Raw genomic sequence first — 14,421 nt, 5'->3', positions numbered from 1 at the left:
CCCGTGATAGGCAAAATCCGTGAAGTAGAAACCTTTATTTTCTATCATACAATTAAATTCTCTATTATACATTGAAAAGAAAGAACAAACCATTTGAAAGCCTCAAGCATTTGTTTCACAAATCAAAGTACTTTAGAAATGTTTTTTTCAACAAATAACTTCTGTACTGCACTGTCAAATTATAATTTTAATCATCAATGTGAACAGAAGGATTTAACGAGAGAAAACTTAAAATGATTATGAAAAAAATACAAACTACACTTGGACAAATAGTGACTCAGGTGTATTTCACTGCTATTCAGACTGAACCGCTGCATCCTGACTCCGCTCTGCAGTGCTTTCTTCTTTTGAAGCCTGTGGTGCAGGTGTGTTTGTTCGGGAGAAGAACATAGTGATAGGCAGTTGTTGTCGCTCTTTTTTCTATGGGTTTTAGAGAAACTTGAAATTGCAAGAGAATTTGCACGTACGTAATGTAAATTTGGCAAGCTGTTTTACGTACGTGAACATATTAAACTGCAGCGTTATTGACGCACAGGTAGAGTGACTTTTTAGCCAATCAGAATGCAGAACACAATGCACGATGCAAATCCATGAAGTAAAGAAATCGTTAAAAGTAAACCACGTTACAGCGAGGGATCACTGTATACGTCCAGTCCGCCACCAGATGCCACTGTTCTGTGTGGTTTCAAAGCCCTGAATGGGTGGTTTATTTTTTCCGGCACAATTACATGAACCCCAAGGGAAGCTTCATGGGCCTTCTATTCCCATCCCTAATTTTCAGTGAAGTAGAAGCTGCTCTAGTAGATATCCGACTCAGGTGACACTCGTGGTTTGAAGTCCTGAGGCAAAAGGAAATAAAGTTAGAAACACATGAGGAAAGCATAAGCTCTAGTGGCCAGACTAAGCACCATCAGGGGCTACGAACTGGCGATGAATGCTGGAGCTGGATCTCCTTATGAAAGGCTGGTGGATGATGAGGTGAGTGGTCACAGCTGGTTCGAGTCAGGGAGCAGAGCATAGAGGGGAGGGGGAGAAGAGACTCCCAGAGGCACCATGACAGTTTCCTTGAGAAAAGGTGATGCTAACGCGTGATGAAGTCTCTGTCATGGTCCCGTGGGAATTCGAAAGGACCCAGACGCTGGAACCCGGAAGAAACTCGGAAACGAGAGGTAAGTATAAGGAAGGTTTAATTTTTCTGTAGGAGAGTCTGTGACCAAGTCTTTGTTGCTGCGTGGCGGCTGACTGGAGGGTGGAGGCAGACGGAGCTCGAGACTGAGGGCTTGCTGGATCCGAAGGGAAGACGTAGAGGGGGACTGGAGAACTGCAGCCCGAGGAGCACACTCGTGAGGATGATTCCTGAGAGCGGAACGGAGAAGCAAAATTAGCGTGATCAAGCCGAGCAGGAAAGGGAGGGGGGAAGGTGACTGACAGAGGCACCATGACAGTACCCCCCCCTCAACGACCGCCTCCAGGCGGTCCAGGACGACGGTCCGGATGGGCGCGGAAGAAGTCGTTGATGAGGGAACGGTCCAGAATGAGGGAGCGAGAGATCCAGGAGCGCTCCTCTGGACCGTAACCCTCCCAGTCCACGAGAAACTGGAAACCCCGACCCCGGCGCCGGACGTCCAACACCCGGCTGACGGTGAAGGCCGGCGCGCCGTCAATGATACGGCCGGGCGGAGGGGAAGCGGACGGTGGGCACAACGGGCTTTCGTGGACAGGCTTGATTTGAGAAATATGGAATGCGGGATGTACCTTTAAAGCAGCAGGTAGGCGCAGCCGGACGCAGGAGGGGTTGATGATGTGGTCGATCTCGTTAGAGCCGATGTATCTGGGTGCCAGCTTACGAGAGGACACCTGAACAGGAATATTGCGGGATGCCACACCTTCTGCCTCGGTCGATAGACGGGTCCCACCACCCTGTGACGATTAGCGATCTGGCAGTTGCTCTCCTTGGTGCGGAGGAGAGCCGCCCTGGCCTGCCGCCAAATTTCCTGACACCGTTGAAGATGGAGCTGGACCGAGGGCACTGCCAGATCGAGTTCCTGTGAGGGAAACAGAGGGGGTGAGAACCCTAAGGAGGCTTCAAAGGGGGACATGCCAGTAGCGGTAGAGGAGTGAGTGTTGTGAGCATACTCCACCCAGATAAGGTATTTGAACCAGTCTGCTTCATTTTGCGCCACCAAGCATCGAAGAGCTGCTTCCAACTCTTGGTTAGCCCTCTCAGCTTGCCCGTTGGACTGCAGATGGTAGCCAGAACTAAGACTGACCATGGCTCCGAGGGCGGAGCAGAACGACCTCCAAACTTGAGACGTGAATTGGGGTCCACGGTCAGACACGATATCACTAGGAATTCCATGGTAACGAAACACATGATGGACCAAGATATCCGTAGTTTCGGAGGCAGAGGGGAGTTGTGCTAGTGGAATGAAATGGACAGCCTTGGAAAAGCGATCAATGACTGTTAGAATTACTGTGTGCCCTTGGGACGGAGGCAGACCGGTAACAAAATCTAGCGCAATGTGTGACCAAGGGCGACTAGGTGTGGGCAGAGGCAACAGATGTCCGGAGGGGGGTGAAGTAGAGTTCTTAGAGCGAGCACAAACTGAGCAAGCTGCCACGTACTCACGGACGTCTTTCTCCAAGGAAGGCCAGAAAAACCGACGTAGCAGGTTGGTGGTTCTACGAACTCCCCTATGACAGGCAATCTTAGAGGCGTGCCCCCACGTCAACACCTCAGATCTCAGAGAGTCGGGTACGTACAGAGTTCCAGGAGGACAGGTAGCATGATCAGGTGTCTCACCTTGGGCTTGTTGGACTTTTTTCTCGATTTCCCAGGTGAGATTACCTATAAAACAGGAGGTGGGGATGATGGTGGATTCAGAGGTAGGTTCCGTAACTGAGTATTTTCTGGATAAGGCGTCTGGCTTGATGTTACGACTGCCAGGTCGATAAGTGATGTTGAAATTGAATCGGTCGAAGAACAGACACCAGCGGGCTTGACGGGAGTTTAGGCGTTTTGCACTGCGTAAGTATGCGAGGTTCTTATGATCAGTCCAAACAATAAAGGGTTGTTCTGCCCCCTCCAGCCAGTGACGCCACTCTTCCAGAGCCAGTTTAATTGCCAGAAGCTCTCGGTTGCCCACGTCATAATTCCGCTCGGCTGGGCTCAGTTTGCAAGAAAAATAAGCGCATGGTTTTAATTTGTTGGAGGTTCCTTCGCGCTGAGATAGCACGGCTCCCACACCAGAATCGGAGGCGTCTACTTCAACAATGAATTGTTTTTTGCCATAAGGTTGTATCAGAATGGGTGCCGTGACCAAAAAGTCCTTTGAGTCTTTTAAATGCCATGTCGGCAGCAGGGGTCCAAACAAAGGGCTTATTAACAGAAGTGAGCTGAGTGAGTGGAGCTGCGATGCTGCTGTAATTTCGGATGAATCTTCTGTAGAAATTTGCGAAGCCCAGAAATTGCTGTAACTTTTTGCGGGTTTGTGGGACCTCCCATTGAGTGACTGCGTCTATCTTTGCCGGATCGGGCCGAATGTTACCGGCTTCAATAATATACCCCAAAAAGGGGATAGAAGAAGTATGGAATTTGCATTTTTCCGCTTTTACAAATAGTTGGTTCTCTAGTAGTCTTTCCAGAACCAAGCGAACGTGATGCTCATGCTGGGTTTGACTGGACGAATAAATTAAGATATCGTCCAGATAAACAAAAACAAACCTATTTAGGAAATCACGAAGTACATCATTCACGAGCCGTTGGAAAACAGCGGGGGCGTTCGGGAGGCCGAATGGCATGACCTGGTATTCATAGTGACCCCAAGGAGTGTTGAAAGCGGTTTTCCATTCATCACCCTCACGGACGCGGACCAGATGGTAGGCATTACGGAGATCAAGTTTGGAAAATATTTTAGCCTCCTGGACAGAATCAAAAACCGGAATTAATGAGTGGAAGTGAATACTTGTCCTTAACTGTAATCTGATTTAACTCACGGTTGTCGATGCAGGGTCTCAGGGTTTTTTCCTTTTTCTGCACGAAGAAAAATCCTGCACCAACTGGAGATGTAGAGGGACGGATGTGGTGGAGAGAAAGGGCCTCCTGAATGTAGTTTTCCATGGCCTCCTTTTCAGGACCGGAAAGATTGAACAGTCTTCCCTTAGGGAGTGGGGCGCTGTTGAGTAGTTTTATGGCACAGTCATATAGTCTATGGGGTGGTAGTGTACTGGCTTTGGATTTACAAAAAACAGTTCTGAGGTTGTGATAGCAGGAAGGAACTTTGGACAGGTCGATATTCATTTCGGACTCCGAGGTGATGGAAATAGAGGCAGGGAATGGCGGAATGAAGACAGTTTGCCATGCAATAAGTACTCCAGTTGGTGATGCGAGGAACGGCCCAATCGATGCGCGGATTATGAGTATGGAGCCAGGAGAAACCCAGGATGATGGGGGTCTGAGGGCATTGCGTGATAAAAAACTGGTGGTATTCTCTATGGTTGCCGGAGGTGAGAATGAGGACCGGTTTGGTACGAGACATAATGCGAAAAAGTTGTTTACCACCTAACCCGGCAGCGTTACTAGGGGACTCGAGGGGTTCGAAAGGCATCGAGAGGTGGTTAATGAGCTGTGAGTCGATAAGACTATGTTCAGCGCCAGAATCGATGAGAGCACTAAATTCACTGACTTGACCCTGATGAGTAATTTTGACAGGTACATACAAAAACTTTATTTCTTTGACGTGAACGTTTTCGACCCCCCGTGACCTGTCATCTAACGAGGGGCTCTGGAGTTTAAACGTTTTCCACATTGGGAAATTACATGACCGGGACGCCCGCAATAGAAACACAAGCCTTCGTCGCTACGTTTCTGACGTTCCTCTGCCGTTAGTTTTGAATGGCCTATTTGCATGGGCTCCTCCAAAACATGTGAGGGGGGCTCGTGTGCGGGAAAAGAAAAAACCTGACCCGGAGCTCCGGGGTTCCGAGAGAAACCGGTTGGTTTGTGGCTCCGTTCGGCTTGACGTTCACGCAGCCGCACATCAGATCGGAGGGCTGCTGAGACTAGCTCCTCAAAAGAGTCAGGTTCGGGTTGTGAACATAAATGATCCTTAATTTTCTCATTAAGGGACTGATAGAAAATACACTTGAGTGCGGGGTCAGGCCAGCCGGCCTCCACCGCTAAAATGCGAAAATCGATCAAATGTTCACTCACCGAGCGATTGCTTTGTTTTAAGCTAATCAACCGTCGGGTGGCTTCCTCCTGTTTGCGAGGCTGATCAAACACGAGGCGAATTTCTCTGATGAAACGATCGAATGGCAGATGAGAAATGGGATTAGAAGCCAAAAAAGCCTGGGCCCACTGGAGAGCTTTGTTACGGAGGGCGTTTACAATTAATGATATTCTGCTGTGGTCCGACTGGGAGAATCTGGGGGCCTGCTGAAAGATAAGCTGACACTGTAGGAGGAATCCTCCGCAGGCTGCAACATCGCCGCTGAATGGTTCTGGCTGCAGGCGGAAGTTTTCGGGGGTCATGGCGTCAGCGGAAGTCGGGTTGTTGCCGGAAGCAGCAGCTTGAGCTGAGACTGTGGGATTCGAGGGTTGCCTTGTTAATTCTGCGAGAGTATGAGTAATACTGTCAAGTCTGCGGAAAAGGTCCTGTTGAGCTGCGGACATTTGAATAAGGGCGTCAGCTTGACGACTAAGGAGAGTACCTTGAACAGATATGGCGTGGCGGAGTCCTTCCGGGTCAGCTGGGTCCGGAGTATGGCCAGTCCGTTCTGTCATGGTCCCGTGGGAATTCGAAAGGACCCAGACGCTGGAACCTGGAAGAAACTCGGAAACGAGAGGTAAGTATAAGGAAGGTTTAATTTCTCTGTAGGAGAGTCTGTGACCAAGTCTTTGTTGCTGCGTGGCGGCTGACTGGAGGGTGGAGGCAGACGGAGCTCGAGACTGAGGGCTTGCTGGATCCGAAGGGAAGACGTAGAGGGGGACTGGAGAATGCAGCCCGAGGAGCACACTCGTGAGGATGATTCCTGAGAGCGGAACGGAGAAGCAAAATTAGCGTGATCAAGCCAAGGTAAGGCACAAGACATGCGAGAGCCAGACTATGCACCGTGGTAAGAACAACGGACTGGCGTTGACGTCAGGTCCTGGATCTCCTGAAGTAGGCGGCTTAACGAGGTGATGATTGGAACCAGCTGGTCGCGTCCAGAGCCGAGCAGGAAAGGGAGGGGGGAAGGTGACTGACAGAGGCACCATGACAGTATCTCAGTTACCAATAAAAATCCCAGTGTTCTTGTTAATTTAACAGATGAGAGCGAAAAGCCTCATGTGTTGGACATATTTTACTTCAACAATATGGATTTGTGAATCTTCTGACACAGCAGAGGTATGTCTGAAATAACCCCTTTTGTAATTGAGGCCAAACTGTATTCATTTTAATCATATTTGAAAATATATTGTGTTGGAACGGACGGAAAAGGAAAGGATGGAAGAAGAAAGAGGGAAGTTGGGGGGGGGGGGGGGGGGTAGGAGGGTGATTATAGAAAGGGGGGGGGGTGAAACCATGAAGCAGCATAAAGCAAAAAGTTTCTGGATGGATCCAATCATTACAGTTAGGTAACACCTAACTGCGCCCCAAGTGACTGTTTATGTTCTTCTAAGATGGATGATAGAATGTAAAAATAAGGAAGGAGAGTGCTATTTCCACACCAAAACCCCCGAAGCAGCGGCAGCTAGAACCCCCCAATGCCCGCACGGTGTCAGGTAGAGAACAACCGCCCCCCGGGTGATCACATCCGCCACCCAAGCCAGGACCAGCAGGACCACCACGGGGGCCTCCAGAGCCAGAGAGCAGGGAGGCATGGAGGGACAGAGAGTGCAGCTCCAGCCCAACCAGGAGACCAGCCCCCCCGCCATGCTGGGGAGGGCCCAACACAGGGCACCGCCCCAGAAAAGCGCCAACAGCCCAGAAGAGCACCCCACCACCACCCAGGAGTTGTGGCCATCCCCCCACCCCAACCCCAGGTATGAGCCAGGATCCCTCAAGAGAGACCCGCCCCGCACTCCAGGCAGCCACCCACCCGGCCCACAGTTGGTCCAGGAAGGCGCAAGGCAGGGCCAGCCGTCCCCGCCCAGGAGGAGGACACCCAGGGGAAGAGGGGGTCCACAAGAAGTATTGCAAACATGGCCCAACCAGGTACGGCCAGTTCCATTTGGAACTTTTGCCAAGAAATGTGGCGAGGCCCAGCACTTTGTTTATGATGATATCCTGGTTGTTCCAGATGGGTGTCATTGTGCACGGTTGAATTGACGAGTTTGATATTTTCCCACCAGGCTGTTAAAGTAGTGTTTATATTAATATTTTGGAAACAATCCTGTTTTTTAACTGTTTGGCTAATAAATGGTAGATCTGAGGCTTGATCTTTCCACATAACGCCTGTTCCAAGTCTAAACATGATTTGGTTTCTGGATTATTTTTTAACCATTTTAAGATGTATTGTAATCTATTTGCAAGAGAGTAATTCTAAGCCTCCACAGCTTTTTGCAGATTTTAAAGTTTTTAAAGTAATTCTTGGAAGTTTATTGTTCCATTAAAACCTTGATATGGATGAGTCTAATGTTTTGAACCATTTTAGTGGCGCTTCTGTAGGGATTATTGAGAAGAGATAATTAACTTTGGGTAAGATTTTCATTTTAACCGTGGCTACCTTACCCATGAAGGACAGAGGCAGGTTGACCCAGCGTGTTAGATCGTCCTGTATGTTTTTCAGTAATGGGGTGTGGTTTAGCTGCACCAGTTCTGATAGTTTCGGGGAAAAATAAATTCCTAGATATTTGATATTGCCTGATTTGACTGGTATGGTGAGTCTTTGCCCCGCATTACTTTTCAGTGGTAATAAAACACATTTATTAGTTTAAATATTTTTTAGTTTCTTTGTTTTTGTTTCATGATAGATTGTGTAGAACAGATTCATGTAGATGTTTATAGGTTGATGAGGATCATCTGCTTATGTGAATCCTCCCACAGTGTTTCATTAGCAGCTGTAACCACGGAGACTCTGATCAAACAGGAATGAACAGAATCCATCTGATATGAAGCTGTGCTTTGAAAACCACTTCCCTCCTCTTTGAAGAGTAGTCCCATATCTGTCTCCAGGTTTTTGTACAGCCTCTTCTACACTTTGGATCACTGTGTGTCTACAGCACAGTAGTAGAGAGCTGTGTCTGCCAGGGTTAACTTTCTGATGACCAGTTCAGTTGATGTGTCTGTTATTCTGGATCCATATCGTTTGTCTGGAATATGTTCATATTTGCTGTAGCTTTTCGCTCCTTTCCAGAGAATAAACTGAGGAGCCTGAAGGTCAGAATCATGTTTGTACCAATAAAGCCTAGGATAGCTCTCATCAGACTGATAGTTACATTTCATTGTAACAGATTTTCCTTCAGTTCCTGTAAGTTGATCTTGTTCAGGAGAGATTGAGTCTCCAGCTGTGAGTCCTGGAAAAAGTGGAGAAAATGAAGCCATTAGATGAATGAGATGATGAGTTGATGCAGCAGCTTCAAGCAAACTTGAATCTCTGTTCTTAAACTCACCTAGAATGTGAGATAGAAGCAAAAAGAGGTAAAGCAACATGTCTTTGGAGTTCTTGAAGCCACACAGACAGCAGATGAACTCTGTTCTTCCACTGCAGCTCAATGTGGAAGAAATAATGTGACACTGATGTGAAGTTCAGTGGGAGGGGCCAATGAGCTCTTTTTTTTAGTTCATCTCAACCAATTAAAGAGTTTAGTTTTCCACAGCAGCTCTGTCTCTGATCTTTACTGCTTCATTTCTCTGATGTTTTTCTCTTCAGTTCAACGACTCAACCATCTCTGCTTTCACAGTATGTAAATCCCTCTAGTGGATGTTTTGTTGTTTCCTGTCACTGTGTGCCTCACAGCACAGTAGTACACAGCAGAGTCTGTCACTGCAGCAGAGGAGATCTGCAGATCCATTTGTCTTTGGTCGTCACTCACTTTGAAGGAAAATCCAGGAACTGGATCCTGTAACTTCCGGCTTGTTCCAGTGTGAGAGATCAAGAACTCTGGAGGTTTTCCTTGAAACTGTCGATACCAGAAGAAATAATCACTCGTTGATAGTTTGGGATATTTGTAGGACAGAGTGACAGAAGTTCCTTCCAAAGTGGACTCTTCTTTCTTGACTGCAGTGAGTTCTTCACAGCTGACATCTAAAGGAAGAGAGAAGTCAGATCAGTGATGGACAAACATCAAATGCTGAAATGGATCTTTGAAAGAATCCCATCAACCTGTTCCAATGACTAGAAGCAGCAGAGTGAACACAGATGTCTGCACAGACAGCATGTTGGATGAAGCTGATGTTTGGCTTTTGTGTGTTGAACTGTGTTGAAAGTGGAAGTTTGTGTCTCTTCTATAGTTCACTAACAGCTCAGCTCCTCCCTCAATCTCTCCATCTCCTCTTTCATTTGTTCTTTCTGTTTTCTTAGCTCCCCTTCCTCCTGGGTATTAGTCTGTGTAACAATTGCAGCTGTTTACATTCTTTTTACCACCAAACTTTATCATTGCAGCTTATGCTCCAGTGTTTACATTCTTTTTATTACCAAACTTTAACCTGTGACAAGGGGAAGGTTGAGGATTGTGTATTTATATAGCATTCATCTGAGCACCTGGTTCCAGCCAGATATAAAGGCTATTAAGGCAGGAATATAAATTGCGTGCACATGTGCCTCCCAATGCTTGATGCTTCACTGTGGTGGTGAACGTGCAGATTCTGCAAGGGAGCTTGGATTGCTGGTGAGGCAACTTCGTAGATGGGATTGCTGCGGCCGGGATACGTAGCGCATCCCCTGGGTTTAATCTCCAGATCACTGAATTTGTGGTGCTGCATTTTAGCTCTCTTCCCTACGACTCATCTCATCAGTGAATGACTCCACCCCTTGCTGAAAGCTGCTGCTTTGCTTTGAATTCTTCTTCTGGTGTCATTTTGGCAAACGTTTTTTTCTATTGAGAACTTCCTCTGATCTCATTTTCAGATTTAAGAATTTTGTTTTAAAAACCTCAATTGACTTCTAATATTTTTTGTTCATTTGTTGTCATTTGAGTTTTTTTGTCACTTCTTCCCATCCAACACTCATTACTCTCTTCCTTCCAACAAAAAATAGTTGACAATCTTTCCCACAACAGGAAAATTTGTTCTCTTGACCCATCACCTGAGGGAGCAGTGAGCTGCAGACAAGCCGTGTCCGGGAGACAGTAGCGTTAAGGCCCTCACTGGGTGATGTTAATTGCTCACCATTGATATGGTAATTGCCCCATTTCATTGCTTGCTATTAATAATAAATTCCCCCAGGAATCGAATCCTGTCTTCCTGCATGTCAGTCTTTCACCTTACCAACCAAGCTACCCAGCACTCAAACATGTCTTCAAGAGTATAGTGTGCAATAGATTCTGTTTTTTCACTGAGATGTGTTACAGTAGTGTACATGCAGAATTTACTATTGATTTATACTCTTCATATGAAACTCACAAATCTAAATGCCTAATCCTCTGCAGAAATCTAAGAACACACATTACTATAATGTTTCTAAAAATTTTACTAACAAAAAGAGCATTGTGTTTTCCATTGTTTTGCTGTAGTGTGTAATGATGTGTATAGTGTTTACATTTTTGAAAGCTTCAAGCTGCTCTTTTGCTGTGAAAGTTTGAGTTTTGAAATGAGAAGTTGTGGTTGTGTTTCTGTAGCTTTAGAAAAGGTTGTTGTGTTTAGACATTGGGGAACATGGAAGACACCTTTGTGAAATGTGTTTTGGCATTTGAGAAAAACTGTAATAGTTCAAATGATGGATTTTTATTGAAAGACAATATTTTTTTTGGTTCTTTTGTTGTTGGCTTTGACAAAGATTTACTTTAAAAAGGAACTTGAAAGGATACGGGGTGAGACATACTTTATTTATTTATTTAAATAATAAATGAATACCAGTGATGTGTCTTTTATTATGGCCCGCAGCAGCAGTCACTGACTGCAAGGACCATATTGTTCTCGCAGTTGGAACGACTTTGCCCTTCTTTCAGCGAGAATGTGACCCCTTCCGCATGCTCGAAAAGTCACCAAAATGTGCACACACATGGGATAAATTGCAAATGAATTTTCCACAAAGTCAACGTCACCCCCCAAAGACGATGACATCACGGCCAGCGATCCCGTCAAAAAAATGAATGGGCTGAAAATCGCGTATGGGGCCGAACAAAATGTACTTCAAAATACAGTTGCAAAACCCAAACACACGTGTTGGAGACATCCCAAAGAAGTTTTGAAATCATTATTGGACGGCCACACGACCTACGGCTTAGCGGCCATTTTGTGGCGAACTTCGAGAATTGGCGATTTTTGTGTTTTCCCACGATATGGGAAAACAACACTTTAGTTTGAGCAATTTTCACGCAATTGCACACACTTGCTGCCAGCTCCAGCCTACAAACACCACAGAAGTGTCGTTGACCTTTGACCTTGGGAAAAGGCCGCCATCCTGCATTTAAAAAAAAAGCCCCTTTAGTGCCACATACAAACAAAACTCGTCCTAGGGATTTTTTTGACATTGTCTCGTAACTTTTCAGGCATCCATAGCAAGGTGATGTGGACAAAATGTTAGAATTAGAAGTTGTAGATTTTGAAAATGTGGCGAATTCGTAACCGTTGCCATGTTAGCTAGCTCGCACATTTTTTATCGGATTACGGTGAAGAGAAAAGATGCGATTCCCTGGCCCACGCTATACAAAACAATGTCACGCACGACAAGATCGATAAAGGAATGTGGGCGTGGTAAAACAAAAACGTTGAAAAAATAAATTTCAGATTTTTTTTTAAGAATCGGCTAACGAAACCCAGATAACTTTGTCGGGTATATCCAAACACAGTTTTAAAATCATAATGTGATGGCAACATGACTTATGGTTTGGCTGTCATTTTGTGCCAAAATCTGCCATTTTGAGATTTTCGCGTTTTTACATAATATGGAAAAATGAACTTTTTTTCAAGCGATTTTTACTAAAGTTGGCTCACATGTTCTTAGCTTAAGTCTACAATCACCTCTGGAGTTTTGTTGACCTTTCACTTTGGGAAAAGGCCGCCATCTTGAATTTTCTATCAAAAACACCTTTACCACCGGATTCAAATGTGAACTTGTCGTTGGAATTTTCATCAATCATCTCGAAACTTTTTGGGCATCAATGGCAAGCTACTGTGAAAAAAATGTTGGCATTAGAAGTTGTAGATTTTGAATGGCGTGCGTGTGGCGAGCTAGCAAAGTGGTGCACTGTTGTAACTCTCATGTTTTTCAATGGAATACTGTGAAATTTGAATGGATGCATTCATGCCTGAAACTGAATACATTGAAAAACACTGTATATGGACATATAAGGAATGTGGGCGTGGTTAGCATAAAACCACTGTTAATAAAGATTTTTTTTTAAAGAAGTGAGACTGTTTTTTGTTTTGTTTAACCTGATTTGGAGGCTGTGAAGATTCGAACGGGGAAGAGAAGATCAGCCTTCGGAGAATATTGCTCCCCCCCCCCACACAAGGAGGAGTGGCCCACAGTTTGAGAACACACAGAGTAAACAGCCATTTATTTATATTTTATAAAAGATCATTCCCTTTGTACATGTCTTCACTGCCAAGATTATTTCTTAAATATTTCCCAGACAACAGTGCTCAATACGACTGGCTGAGAGATCCATTTAACACAGCAGCATCTACTGAGGAGGATCAGTTAATTGAAATCATGTCAGACTCCACCCTGAGGATGAGGTTAACAGCACAGACAGTCCCTGAATTCTGGCTGGGTGTGGAGAGGGAGCATCCCCTCATAGGGCAGACAGCTGGGGGCATTCTGCTTCCATTCTACGTCCTATCTTTGTGAGAATTTCTGCTGTTCCCACTTTGAAAACAAAAAACAGAGCGAGGTTCAATTTTGAGAACGACTAAAGAGTTGCAGTAACAAACCTGCAACCTAGCAAATCAGGCACATGGCAGCCAAGTTTAGGCTGTTGGACATTTGTCCAGAAATGTGTTTGTAAACTTGATGCTCCTGTGGGACAAGCTAGTGTCAAAGGTTTTTAGCCTCATCGCTGCATGGGATCATTGACTGTATCTCTGTATTTCTCATAGTCAGTCAAAGCAGGGAAGTCGAGGAACTGAGCTCGTATCGTGTTGAGGAAACAGATTTATTTATTTTGAAGAGGTCTACAAAAGACAAAAACATCTGTAATCATTTCTCCATGTTTGGGTTCATGAGATCATTCAGAGATTTTACTAGTACTGTGAGCTTTACCATCTACTGCAGCAGTTGTGTCTGAATAACAGCGGCTATCAGCTGTACTTCTGTCTCTCATGACCCAGTTTGATGATTTAATTACCCACAATAGTAGAAGAAGAGAAATAAAATTAGATATAAATAAATGAATACAAATTGGTGACTTTTGAAAGAGCTAAAAACTACCTCAAACAGTGTTTAATGTATACAACAATTTCTCTAACTCTAAAATAAAAACTCATTGCAGTATCAAGAAAAAACTTCATAAACTGCAGGTGTTAACATAAAAAACTTTTATCAAAAAAATCTAGGCATTTACTATAAAATTGCTGTTCCAGTTAATGTATTTTCTACTTCTGCCAACAGTGCTGGCAATTACATGTAATATATCCAGAAAACATTTTCCACATTTGTATTTGGGTTCAAATCCATAATGAACTGCAATTGTACTGCGAGCAAAAATTTGATCATGATCAGTCTGGTTGGTGTGAGCGGGAGGAGATGTTGATAGTCTGTCAGATCAAACCTTTTTTATCCCATAAACATTTCCTTCTCAGTCAGAAGTTTGTGGGACAAAAATAAAGTTAGTGGAGAAAACCCACACATGCACGAGGAGAACAAACTCACAGAAAGGTCCCAGCTGAGATTAAAACTGCTGACTTATGAGGTAACAGTGCTAACCATTAAACTACAGTTCAGCCCACATAAAGAACACTGGTTTCAGTTCAAGGATGTTTTAGGGGAAAAAATTGGGAATAATTGAAAATCAAAGTGGGTGGATCAGTCAATGTTTTTAAAAGTAAGAGAAAGAAGGGGAATAAACCTTACATCTTCAGCATGACTGAGGTTATTCTGAATTGATGTCTCTATTTTTTTAAATTTCATGATAATAAATGTTTGTTGTGTTGATTTGTGTTTTTGATTTCAAAATATTTTTTTCTTTTTTACTTAAGGTTCATAAAGTGAAAGACTACAGTATTTCTGACCAAGTTGATTTGTGTTACAGATCAATAAAAAGCTGGAAATCAAAGTTCTTGCTGAATCTCATTCATCAAGGGAGGAAGAAGATATATTTGTTGGTTATTCAGG

The 14,421-nt window shown here is 44.7% G+C and overlaps 1 gene segment (V, D, J or C); it reads right to left on the bottom strand.

Moving 5' to 3' along the window:
• Nucleotides 1-8,881: 8,881 nt before the first annotated feature.
• LOC144986879 (T cell receptor alpha variable 4-like) lies at nt 8,882-9,419 on the bottom strand. The segment is given in 2 exon segments: nt 8,882-9,231; nt 9,310-9,419. Coding segments are annotated over 2 exon segments (405 nt in total).
• Between the last annotated feature and the right edge of the window lie 5,002 nt (nt 9,420-14,421).

This window comes from Oryzias latipes, chromosome 17, assembly GCF_053564925.1.
Source record: "Oryzias latipes strain Hd-rR chromosome 17, Olatipes_Hd-rR_3.1".
Classification (NCBI taxonomy): domain Eukaryota; kingdom Metazoa; phylum Chordata; class Actinopteri; order Beloniformes; family Adrianichthyidae; genus Oryzias; species Oryzias latipes.
This window is presented reverse-complemented; position numbering and strand designations above follow the sequence as displayed.